Source organism: Danio rerio, chromosome 13 (genome assembly GCF_049306965.1).
Source record: "Danio rerio strain Tuebingen ecotype United States chromosome 13, GRCz12tu, whole genome shotgun sequence".
NCBI lineage: Eukaryota > Metazoa > Chordata > Actinopteri > Cypriniformes > Danionidae > Danio > Danio rerio.
Window position 1 is genome coordinate 54441299 of NC_133188.1, and position 13702 is coordinate 54455000.

The window sequence follows — 13702 nt, forward strand, 5'->3', positions numbered from 1 at the left end:
TTAAAGACTGATTGTCGCCGCCGCAGGCTCTTCCACAGCATATGTGTCCCAAATAAAGAAATATGCTGCCTGTTTGAGGAGCTCCATTAATCTTTCTTCTCCTGCTGGCTGGGAGCAGAAGTTGTCCATCTCCGGCCGCGTCTCGCAGCACTTATGACTGTGAGAGTTTGTCTCGCAGAGCAGAAAATGTCTTGTTTACTTTTAGCCGCTGTTGATTGAGGCATTTTGCATTGAGCGGCTCAAATGAAGAGCGAATATAGGAATAGAGGAGGCAGGTAATGATGCGGAGGACAGAAACTGATCTGCCACATTAAAGAGAGGCATTCAGACTGCTGTCATGCTCTGCTCCAGACCGGATGCTGAATCTCCATGCATCTGTTTTACAATTAATGCCATTGACTCTTCTCCTGAGAGCTCGGTGGCTCAGTGGTTAGCACTGTGGCCTCACAGCAAGAAGGTCGCTGGTTCAAGTCCCGGCTGGCTCAGTTGGCGTTTCTGTGTGGAGTTTGCATGTTCTCCCTGTGTTGGTGTGGGTTTTCTCCGGGTGCTCCGGTTTCTCCCACAGTCCAAACACATGCGCTATCGGGGAATTGATGAACTAATTGGCCGTATTGTATGAGTGTGTGTGTGTGAATGAGTGTTTCCCTGTTCTGGGTTGCAGCTGGAAGGGAATCCGCTGTGTAAAACATATGCTGGAATAGTTGGTAGTTCATTCCACTGTGGCAACCCCTGATAAATAAGGGACTAAGCCGAAGGAGCTCTGTGTGTGTGTGTGTGTGTGTGTGTGTGTGTGTGTGTGTGTGTGTGTGTGCGTGCACCAGTTTGTGTTTGTTTGTGCATCTTTATTCTGTGTGTGTGTGTGTGTTTGTATGTGTATACTGTAAATGTGTATGTGGGCATCATGTATGCATGTGTGTATGTGGATGTGAGTCTTCATTCTGTGTGCGTGTGTGTGTGTGACAATATTTTGTGCATGAGTGTGTGTCTTCAATCTGTATTCTGTATGTCTCGATTCGCTGTCTCTCTGTGTGTGTCTTTTCATTCTGTGTTTGTGTGTGTGTGTGTGTGTGTTCTGTATGTGTGTATGCATATGTCTTTCTGTGTTTGTGTGTTTTCATTCTCTGTGTTAGTCTCTTTGTTATTGTGTGAGTGTGTCTTCATTTTGTGTGTCTGTCTCTTTGTGTGTGTGTCTTTATTCTCTTTCTCTAAGTGTGTGTGTGTGTGTGTGTGTGTTGATCCTCTGTCCTGGAGGTGTCGTCCTGAGGGATGTGCTGGTGAACGGGCTGCTGTTCAGGCTGTGATCTCATTAACCGGAGCGGCTCGGTTCACCTGTTCTCTCTCTCTCTGTGTGTGTGTGTGTGTGTGTGTGTGTGATCTCATTAACCGGTGGAGCTGCTCATTAACCCCCAGCAGACGCTCTTCACCTGCGCTCGCTTCACTCTTTCACCTGTTCAGGAGAGTCCGTCCATACACACACACACGGCATCTTTCACCGTCTGTGACCTCCAGATGTGTGTGTGTGTGTGTGTGTGTGTGTGTGTGTGTGTGTGTGTGTGTGCGCGTGTGCGTGCGTGCGTGTGTGCGTGTGTGTGCGCCCCCTGTCGGCAGAATGAATGTGATTTCAATTCTTTTATAAAATATAGTATTAATAATTACATTGGTGGCACGGTGGCTCAGTGGTTAGCACTGTGGCTTCACCACAAGAAGGTTGCAGGCTCAAGCCCCGACTGGGTCAGTTGGAGTTTCTGTGTGGAGTTTGCATGTTCTCCCTGTGTTGGCGTGGCTTTCCTCCGGGTGCTCCGGTTTCCCCCACAGTCCAAACACATGTGCTATAGGGGAACTGAACAACTAAATTGGCCGTAGTGTATGTGTTTCCCAGTACTGGGTTGCAGCTGGAAGGGCATCCGCTGCATAAAACATATGCTGGAATAGTTGGCGATTCATTCCACTCTGGTGACCCCTGATGAATAACGGACTTAGCCGCATATGTGAATGAAGGAATTAATATGTTTATATATTAGACTTCAATAATAATAATAAAAATAATATACATTTAAATAATAATAATACAAATAACAACTAACTATGTTTTATTATTATTATTGTTATTATTATTATTATTATTAGTAGTAGTAGTAGTGGTAGTAGTATTTTTATTATTATCATTATCATTATTATACTTTATTGTTGTTTATTTTAACCTAACAGATAACAGAAGCATATGTCTAATTTAAAGTTTTTTATTTTTTTTAGATGTAGTTTATTTTTTTTCCAGTATATATATATATATATATATAGACTCACAGGCCACTTGATTTAATACACCTTACTATTTCCGGGTTGGAACCGCTTTTGCCTTCAGAACTGCATTAATCCTTCATGGCATAGATTAAACAAGCTACTGAAAATATTCCTCAGAGATTTTGCTCCATATTGTCAGGATAGCATCACACAGTTGCTGCAGATTTGTCAGCTGCACATTCATGATGCCAATCTCCCGTTCCACCACATCCCAAAGCTGCTCTATTGGATTGAGCTCTGGTGACTGTGGAGGCCATTTGAGTACAGTGAACTCATTGTCATGTTCAAGAAAACAGTCTGAGATGATTGAGCTTTATGACATGGTGTGTTATCCTGCTGGAAGTAGCCATCAGAAGATGGAGACACTGTGCTCATAAAGGGATGGACATGGTCAGCAGCAATACTCAGGTAGGCTGTGGCGTTGACACGATGCTCAATTTGTACTAATGGACCAAGAGTGTGGCAAGAGAATCTCCCCCACACCATTACACCACCACCACCACCAGCCTGAACCGCTGATATAAGGCAGGATGATCCATGCTTTCATGTTGTTGAGGCCAAATTGTGAGTCGAGCATCCGAATGTGTCAGCAGAAATGGAGACTCATCAGAGCAGCAACGTTTCTCCAATCTTCTATTGTCCAGTGTTGGTGAGTCTGTGTGAATTGTAGCCTCAGTTTCCTGTTCTTAGCTGACAGGAGCGGCACCCGGTGTGCTCTTCTGCTGCTGTAGCCCATCCGCCTCAAGGTTGGACGTGTTGTGTGTTCAGAGATGCTCTTCTGCAGAGCTCGGTTGTAGCGAGTGCTTATTTGAGTTACTGTTGCCTTTCTATCAGCTGGAACCAGTCTGGCCATTCTCCTCTGACCTCTGGCATGTAATTGGCTGATTACGAGTAGTTGGATAGGTGTACCTAATAAAGTGGCCTGTAAATATGTATGTGTGTTTATATCTGTGTGTTTGTATATATATATATATATATATATATATATAAATAAATGTAATAACACCTAATATTCCTAATAATACTAATAGTTTCTTCATGTGTTGGAAATCATTGTTGTTTTTGCCTGAGTGGCAGTGAAAAGGCGTCTGGAGTCAGAGACCCGCTGGTGTCAGGATGGCAAATTAAATTTGAAAGTGCCTTTAACTATCACAACTTAATAGGGAAAAGAGTCTAGATTAGTTTCTGATTTGCCCTGAGATAGACATAATACAGGCATTATATCCAGCCTCTTTATGCCTGTGAAGAAGGTGACGCCCCGACTGCGAATAAATGGCAGTGATTTTTCTCACTTCTGAGCGCTTGATGCTTTTCCTGGAGGGGGTAGAGAAGATATCAGGCCTCTTTTTTTTTTTTTATTCGGATACGTGACGCCTCGAAAATAGCTGGCGGTCAGAACAGCGTGTTAGCATTCACTTTCCCTGCATCTCTGAATCGGCCATTATCACAATGTGCCGAGATGATTGCGCAGGTAATTTTCATGAGTACAGACTTTCCGTCGCGGATAGCAATTATTCCCAGGAGCGCTGACATTACAGCTGTAATCCTTTTGAAAGCCCTGTGCACCGGGCAGGGGGTTCTGAATATTTCAGTGTCTAAATGAAACGGCAATTTAGAAGACATAAACTGGACCTGCTGCGTCCTTTGTGGCCGTAATTGTAAATCGTGAAGCTGTAATTGATTCTGATGTGTCGCTGTTATCTTACCAATCCTGTGACTCTCGTGCGATGAGATAAACGACACTCTCACATCTTTTTTAGGTAATCTGCAGTGATGGGCAGTTGATAGGATGCCCGGGATGGTTTTTAGAGATGATTTAAGGTGTTATGAGTGGTTGCCAGGGTGTTAGCATGCTATTGCTAGGGTTTTCTGGGGAGTTTGTAAGTTGTTCTGCATGATCATAAAGAGATAATTGCTGTTCCATGCATGGTTGCCAGGGTGTTGACATGCAGTTGCTAGGGTTTTCTGGGTTCCGCACAAGTGTGTCGCACACCTGCTTTTGCGTGATGCTTCCGGTTGTTAGATCGCCCCCTAGGGGTTGGCTGCAGTACAAGTCATAAAGTCCGCCGCCTCCGTGTTAAAGGTTCAGGACACCCTGGAGAACTTTTTTTTTTAATATATTAACAGATGTGTGTGTGTTGAGCATCAGTAAAGACAATGTTAGCACCTGTCAGCTTTAATTGAGGGGAAAACTGGATAATTTTGAGCTTTTGTCAGCTAATTTCAGCTTCCGGGTTTAAAATTATTTTTGGGACGGATCAAAATCGGCGACGAAGCGTAGTACTGCAAGTGCAATGATGACGCGTCGGTTTCTCATTAATATTCATAGCAGAGTTTTCTTATTCTATAAGAAGAGCCGGCTGCTTAATTATTCATGAGAGCATGTGCATTCCGAAGGCAAGGAAGACAGACCAGCCAGTTTCAAGCAAGCTGTAAAACACGGACCCACGGCACGCAGTAGCTGTTCATAAAGGCTCGAATGTGTTGGTTTCCATGATCCACGGGGTTTGTTGCATGTTTTTTTCCCCGCGATCCTGTCAGGGCCGATCATACAGCAAAGCTGTGTGTGTGCTGCAAGCATTTTTGTCGGGAGAGCAGTACGAGAATTGGAGAATGGCGGACGCTGACTTTTATCAGGAGTTCGTTCATATTCAGACATCGCCGTGCTGTTGTGTTTTCCTAAATCCTCTATATTACCAGCAGGGGTAATGGTTAAAATGACAGGGCAAGAGACCTGCTGCACTGAGTCTGCATTCAGATCTATAATTTAGACCCGTGGATCGAGGGAGAATCCTCATTTATAGTGTTTACATGAACACACTTATCTTTATAATGATATAAATTGTGGTTATGTGTATATGAAATTACGAATAACAAATGTAGCAGGGCACTAAATTACAGTTTATGCGTCTCCTCACGGTTTGTGTCTCATTTTGTGAGCAAACTGTCAACAACAGTTGTTCTCTCCCCTTTCTCCCCTGCTGGCCACGCCCACTCCTGCCCGATGCTCGCGGAGCTCCACGCCCATTAATCATGCATCTTTTGAAAAAGTTCTGTAGTAGACTTTAACCGAAAGTGGGGGGTGTCATGGCCCTTTAATGAATGAGACTTGAGCCCAAATAAAACCATTAATCACACTTTCAATAAAATGTCCTGAAAGATGGTTCTGGTCAGTTAAGGCACTGGTTATCAGCTGGTGCAGATCTTCATTTTTGTAAACAGTGTGTTTTTAGCAGTTATTTAATGCTGGGCGTGTCATCGTGATTGACAGTTGTGATTGACAGCTTCTCAAAGCAGACATCGGAGCTTCAGGAGATGTTTGAGTGTCAAGTGCCAATGTTTGATTTCTGTGTTATTTTACCATGATAAAATGGATTCAGCAGTAAACTAAACTTTTTGAAATACATGATCTGGTGGATCACTGTTTATTCTGTAAGGTTATGCCTTTATCAGGCTTTATTATTAGTTTGCTGATACACGTCATGACGGGGAAAATACAGCCTATCTCTATCTAGCAGTAAATCACTTTATGGGTCTAAAATAATAATTAGGAAGACAAAACTAATGTTAGCTGATCTCTACACTGATCTCCTGTAAGGTTTGAACTTGATTTACAGGACGTCTCTGCATTTTGAGTTTCAGCATGTTATTGGGTTAATCTACTGAATTTGCTGTTATAAAATATTTATGTTCTATAAACCGAATCTTAAATAACAAATAGAGCTGTAAATGTTATATATTATTTTTATACATCATTTACTGTTGGCTTTTTTTTTTTAAAAACTCCTACTAAACATTAAAATGAAGGTAAATTTCTCTTTGCCAGATATAATGAAGGCATCGAATAAACCAAATAAAAAACGGAGGCAAAGAAAAAATGGTAAACAATATACAAGCGATGTTGCAGCTGCTGATAGACCAACAGTTGAAGTCAGAATTATTCGCCCCCCTGTTTATTTTTCCCCCCAATTTCTGTTTAACAGAGAGATTTTTTTTTTCAACACATTTCTAAACAATAGTTTTAATAACTCATCTCTAATAACTGATTTATTTTCTCTTTGCCACCTTTATTTGTGACATTTAAAGGCTTAACTGGGTTAATTAGGGTAACTAGGCAGGTTATGCCTAGTTCAGACTACGTGATTTTAGCCCTGATTTTGGCTCGCCAACAGGTTTTGAGAAATCGCCGACAAATGTCTGAAATCACAGGCAAATCGCTGCTCGTGCACGTGAGTGACAATCACACAGTATGAACGATCAAAGACGCGATCTGAGAGAATCGCCGATGAGTCGCAGATGCCTGTGAGATATTTGGCGTGCTGAATATCTGGAGCTGAAGTGATTCAAATCATGCCGTGTGAATTGAGTTTTGACTGAAAATAACATCAGCGATCGCCTACAGCCAATGAGAGAGCAGCATTCACTTGTGTGTGCGTGTGTGTGTGTGTGTGTGTGTATACCTGCTGCAGGCCAGCGGGAGGCTGGGGGAAAAGTTAAAAGCGCTCTTTTTCGTTTTTTTTGGACCCACGAAATGGAGGAAAAACTAGTGGAGGTTTGACAGGACTCAGGAGCACCCGTGTCTGTTTGACGTTTCATACAGAAAGAAATTAGTTTATGATCAACGTTGAGGAGAAATGGCTAATCCCCTTTAAACCCAGGTGAGCAAACATGTTCATGTTCTACCCCATTAAAGGCTTCTTTCTCATTATCTAGTTAATAACAAAAGATATACGACGTGTTTTTGGCTGTGAGACGTAGTTTGGACGAAGTTGTCGGCGATTCTTCCTATAGTAAAGTCATGCAATGTGAAAGTCCCTGTCGCCAATCCATCTTGCAGTGTAAACAAAGCAGCGACGAAACGCTAGCCCAGATAGTCAAGCAGTGAGAAAACATCTGAGACACGACTACTTTGAAAATCATGCAGTCTGATCTCGGCATTAGGGTAATAAGGCAAGTTATTGCATAATGATGGTTTGTTCTGTAGACTATCAGAAAAATATATTGCTTCAAGGAGCTAAAAATTTTGACCTTAAAATAGTTATAAAATTTTTTAAACTGCTTTCATTCTAGCCGAAATAAAACAAATAAGACTTTCTCCAGACGAAAAAACATTATCAGACATACTGTGAAAATGTCCTTGCTCTGTTAAACATAATTTGGGAAATATTAAAAAAAAAAGAACAAAAATCAAAGGGGGCTAATAACTCTGACTTCAACTGTATGTCATATAAACGTTAGTTGATGTATTAATACTGCTAAGTTTGTTTTACAAATGAATAAGGATTATTTTATATACAGTAAATAAAAAGAGAGTGACTCTACATGTTATACCTGAACATTTTTAACTAGTTTTCTCGGATTGTAAGAGGTTTACATTGATCTAATCTCCGCTGAGCATCTTCTGGTTGATATTCTGAATGTCTCTCTGTGTTTCTGAGCAGAATCCCGCTGTGGATCAGAGGTCGTGTGTGCATCTGTCAGCCACGCCAGAGTCTGCTGTGTCTCCGTATGCTTGCCAGAGACGCACAACGTTGGAGAACCACAATAAGATCTTTACAGTGAGTACAAACAAAGCAAATGCACCGCTCAGCAAACGGCGAGTCTGTAACACCGCAGATCGTGACGGCTTTGATTTAAACAGGCCGCTGAGAATATTATTTTAAACCGGCGTCATGCCGCTCCTGAGTTATTTTCATCTCTGGCCCACTTGCAGCACAGTGTGAACGGAACAGAAGGGGGCCGAACCACACACACACACACACACACACACACACACACACACACACACACACAGATGGATCGCTTCAGTCGGATCAGTCCCCATTAACACAGACATTAGCTTCTTCAGCTGTGCACTCTTGCTGTCTAAACCGTTTTGCATGACAGACTTCAAGAGCTTTTCATGTCAGCATTAGAGGATACTTTCCATTATTAGAGATTTTGACTCCTGTGAGGGATAATAAGACATTAATTATGCAGAAAATGTCAATTGTGTTCGTCTGTAAGCAGTTGCCGGGGTGTTCTGAGTGTTTTCCAGGATGTTGCTAAATAGTTTATTGGGTATTGTGAGTGCCAGGATGTTGCTAGATTGTAATAGCTGCTTCCCTCCACCTATTTATTGACATATTTTTGGAATATTGCACACAAATATGCGCATACAATTAAAAAATATATGCATACAACATTATATGCACATTAGTGTTGGATTAACTTTGATAAGAAAAAAATGTGCATAAACTACCCTTACTGGCCACTTTAATAGGTACACCTTACTAGTACCCATTTGCCTTTGCTTTATGACATGGTGCGTTATGCTGCTGGAAGTAGCCATCAGAAGATGGAGACACTGTGCTCATAAAGGGATGGACATGGTCAGCAGCAATACTCAGGTAGGCTGTGGCGTTGAGTCGATGCTCAATTGGTACTGATGGACCCAAAGAAAATCTCCCCCACACCATTACATCAACACCACCAGCCTGAACCGCTGATACAAGGCAGGATGATCCATGCTTTCATGTTGTTGATGCCAAATTCTGAGCCGAGGACTGTGGGGGAAACCGGAGCACCCAGAGGAAACCCACGCCAACACGGGGAGAACATGCAAACACCACACAGAAATGACAACTGACCCAGCCGAGGCTCGAACCAGCAACCTTTTTGCTGTGCTAACCACTGAGCCACCATGCTGCCTTATAGTCATCTCATCACAGTCTAATATTTTAGGCACTGGATCTAGCTATATGTTTGGCCTGAGTGACATTGAATCGTATGCTTTATATACCTTGTTTTTTTCTATTAAAGTCTTTTAGCAGCCACCAGAATTAATGGTGGCGTGGAGGATTGCTGCGAGTGAGACGATGTTATTATGCATATACCGTGTTTGCACCTGCAGGAGAAAACACTTTTCCCTTTACACTTTTTTAATAGGACCGTATGCAGTATCTGTCATCAGACATGCCACTTACATTGTTTGCCTCTTTGCATCCTTCACTTCTTAAAAAGAAAACGATCATGTTCTGGCAAAAATATAAATAAAATATAAATATAAAAAATATAAAAAATAAAGGGCACCACTTTTTTTGTTTTGTTAATTCATCAATTCAAACAGTATTGCATCATGGTATATAAATGTAAATAATAATAATAAAAACTCTCAGCTTTTAATTTAAAATTTTATTATTTATTTTATTATTTTTGTTATTTATTTATTCATTTATTAATTTGTACATTTATTATTATTATTATTATTAAAACTTATTATTATTTTTTATTATTATAATTATTGTTATTTTTATTCTTATTGTTGTTGTTATTTTTAATTTTATTATTATTATTATTATTATTATTGTTGTTGTTCTTGTTGTTCTTGTTGTTGGTGGTGGTGGTGTTATTATTATTAATACTATTATTATTATTATTGTTTTTGTTGTTCTTGTTGTTGTTGTTGGTGGTGGTGTTATTATTATTAATACTATTATTGTTATTATTATTATTATTATTATTATTATTATTATTATTATTATTATTATTATTATTTATTGTTGTTTATTTTAACCTAACAGATAACAGAAGCACATTTCTAATTTAAAATTACATTCTTTCAGATGTAGTTTACCTTTTTCTAGAATATATATATATATATATATATACTCACCGGCCACTTTATTAGGTACACCTTACTAGTACCGGGTTGGACCATCTTTTGCCTTCAGAACTGCGTTAATCCTTCATGGCATGGATTCAACAAGCTACTGGAAATATTCTTCAGAGATTTTGCTCCATATTGTCATGATAGCATCACACAGTTGCTGCAGATTTGTCGGCTGCACATCCATGATGCCAATCTCCCGTTCCACCACATCCCAAAGCTGCTCTATTGGATTGAGATCTGGTGACTGTGGAGGCCATTTGAGTACAGTGAACTCATTGTCATGCTCAAGAAACCAGTCTGAGATGATTCACGCTTTATGACATGGTGTGTTATCCTGCTGGAAGTAGCCATCAGAAGATGGAGACACTGTGCTCATAAAGGGATGGACATGGTCAGCAGCAATACTCAGGTAGGCTGTGGCGTTGAGTCGATGCTCAGTTGGTACTAATGAGCCCAAAGTGTGCCAAGAAAATCTCCCCCACACCATTACACCACCACCACCAGCCTGAACCGCTGATATAAGGCAGGATGGATCCATGCTTTCATGGTGTTGATGCCAAATTGTGAGCCGAGCATCCGAATGTGTGAGCAGAAATGGAGACTCATCAGAGCAGGCAACGTTTCTCCAATCTTCTATTGTCCAGTTTTGGTGAGCCTGTGTGAATTGTAGCCTCAGTTTCCTGTTCTTAGCTGGCAGGCGTGTATATGAAGTATTTTTGTTGGTTGCTGGGATTATTGCTAATGCTAATTTGCTATTTTGTTTTCTAGGATATTATTGCTAAGGTGTTGCATGTTGTTCTACATGATCAATTGGGCATAGCTAGATGCTTTATGGAGTAGTTGCAGTGAAGGTGTTATGGATGATTTGTAGGATGTTGCTGGGTAATGTGGCGGTGATGTGTGGTTGTTGTAATCAAGGTGGGGAAAGGTTGTTGCTTGGTAATCTGTAGTTTAGTTGATCACTAAGGTGTTAGGTTTCTAAGGTATTCTTGTTGCTTGCTATGATTATTGCTAATTCTAAGCAACTTTTAGGTTGTTCATTGCTTTATCCAGTGCATTTTAAGTGTTTCTAAGGTGTTGCTGAGTGCTCTGGAGATGCAGTCAATTACTTGGGTGTTGCTGAGGGTTGCCATAAAGTTGTTAATGGGGGTTGTGTGGTTGTTGTAGTCAGGTTAGGGGTATAGTAAGTTGTTGGGGATAGGTTGTTGCTGAGTGGTTTGTAGTTTAGTTGATCACTGAGGTGTTGCTAAGAGGCTAAGGTATTTTTGTTGGTTGTTGTGATTATTGCTAATGCTAATTTGTTAGCTGTTTTCTAGGATATTGTTGCTAAGGTGTTACTGTTCTACATGGTTACCTGTGCAAGCTAGATGTTTTAGGGGTGTTAGGGGTGGTTGTAAACAGTTTTTCAACTAGAACTAGATACGTTGGATTATTCCACAATTTCAAATAATGTTTTGCTTTTGCTATCTTTATTCATGTTAAGCCACTTTGACACAATCTACATTGTCAAAGCTCTACATAAAAACAGCATATGCTGGTAAGGTATGTTCTGATGCTGGTATGCTGTTCTTGCTTTTCCCAATGCTGGTTTTGCTGGTTTCAATGCTGGTTTTGCTGGTCCCAATGCTGGTTTTGCTGGTCTCAATGCTGGTTTTGCTGGTCTCAATGCTGGTTTTGCTGCTTTCAATGCTGGTTTTGCTGGTCTCAATGCTGGTTTTGCTGCTTTCAGTGCTGGTTTTGCTGCTTTCAATGCTGGTTTTGCTGGTCTCAATGCTGGTTTTGCTGGTCTCAATGCTGGTTTTGCTGGTCTCAATGCTGGTTTTGCTGGTTTCAATGCTGGTTTTGCTGCTTTCAATGCAGGTTTTACTGGTCTCAATGCTGGTTTTGCTGGTCTCAAAGCTGGTCCTGCTGGTCTCAATTCTGGTTTTGCTGGTCTCAATGTTGGCCTTGCTGGTCTCAATGCTGGTCCTGCTGGTCTCAGTGCTGGTCTTGCTGGTCTCAATGTTGATCTTGCTGGTCTCAATGCTGGTTTTGCTGCTTTAAATGCAGGTTATGCTGGTCTCTATGCTGGTTTTGCTGGTCTAAATGCTGGTCCTGCTGGTCTCAATGCTGGTTTTGCTGGTCTCAATGTTGGTCTTGCTGGTCTCAATGCTTGTCCTGCTGGTCTCAGAGCTGGTCTTGCTGGTCTCAATGTTAGTCTTGCTGGTCTCAATGCTGGTCAGGAGCAGCACTGAGACCAGCAAAACCAGCACTGAGACCTGCACTGAAACCAGTAAGACCAGCATTGAGACCAGCAAGACCAGCATTGAGACCAGCAAAACCAGCATTGAGACCTGCACTGAAACCAGTAAGACCAGCATTGAGACCAGCAAGACCAGCAAGAACAGCTTTAACACCAGCCAGACCAGCATTGAAACAAGCAAGACCCGCATTGAGACCAGCAAAACTAGCATTAGGACCAGCAAAACCAGCATTGAGACCAGCAAAACCAGCATTTAGACCAGCAAGACCAGCATTCCACCATCAAAATATACCTTACCAGCATATGCTGTTTTTTTCAGCAGGGAAATAATTTAATTGAATGCATTTTCCTTCAGCTTAGTCCCTTTATTCATCATTGCCACAGCGGAATGAACCACCAACTATTTTAGCATATGTTTTACGCAGCAGTTGCCCTTCTAACTGCAATGTGTTTGGACTGTGGAGGAAAACAGAGCACCTGGAGGAAACCCACGCCAACACTGGGAGAACATGCAAACTCGATTCAGTGACCTTCTTGTGATTCGGGTAGGCACCAGCGCTAGCCACTGTGTCGCCCCTAGATTTAGCTTTAAATTTTGTGAAATAAAGAGAAAGATCTAATCTACTGTGATACATTCTTGCACAGTTTGTGCGTTCAGTGTTATTTCTTCTAAACTTCATGTAGCTTGTGAAATCTTAAGATATAGTCAGGTCAAGGAATGCATAACAGACATGGTTTTCTAGCAGGATGTGAAAACTCGGGAGTAATCAGAAGCTCATCGCCTTTGTTTTGACTCGCGATTTGTGTTGGGAATGTTGGAGGCACGTTATCAGTTGTCAAGCAAAACTTCAGTCTTGTTCTGCTTTAAATATTTAGCTGATCCTTGAACATAAACCCCACAGATTCACCTTCAGCTTCTCAGAGGAAACTCTTGAGATGCTGCCAGAACGGCTGAAGTTTTCTGTTTCGGTGTGTGTGTTTGGTGCCAGATTTAGACTCACAAACACTGCAGGTTTAAGAGCGTTTGGATGCATGAGGTGTCGCTCGCCGCGCTGCTGATTATTACAGCTGATGTGTTGTGATTCTTTGAACATTAATCAAGAGAAAAACAGCGGCAGAATATGCTTTCTCTCAGATTTGACATTTTGTGCAGACTCACATTTCACGATCGGCAACATTAATAAATCAATTATGATGAAAGCCAAAAAACATCCAAGACTGACAAGGTGAGGTGAACCGCATCCGAGAGCTCAAATTAAAATCTCTTCCGTGTTTCGCTGGCTAATATGATGTTTTAATGGAAAACCGAGACTTGATTGTCTATTGCCGGGAGAGAAAAGCACCTGCGATGTGAACACATTATCGAGAATGAAGATTGAGCTGAAGAGCCGCAGGATGAGATGAGATTAGGGTGTTAGTGAGAGATGGAAACTGTTTGGTTTAGGTTACAAATAGCACATGTGTGACTTTTAATCGTTGTAGATTTAAAGGAACACTCCGTTTGTTTG

The 13702-nt window shown here is 41.3% G+C and overlaps 1 protein-coding gene across 8 annotated transcripts in view; it reads left to right on the top strand.

Annotated features, from left to right (window-relative positions):
• Positions 1-13702, top strand: part of dntt (deoxynucleotidyltransferase, terminal) — a 621669-nt gene that overhangs the window by 114947 nt on the left and 493020 nt on the right. For all 8 annotated transcript variants that reach the window (XR_012388546.1, XM_073919556.1, XM_073919554.1 and 5 more), the window contains 1 exon segment: positions 7743-7859. Coding sequence is in view for 7 of the 8 variants with exons in the window: in XM_073919556.1 (XP_073775657.1) it covers positions 7743-7859 (117 nt within the window). In the remaining variant the exon portion in view is untranslated.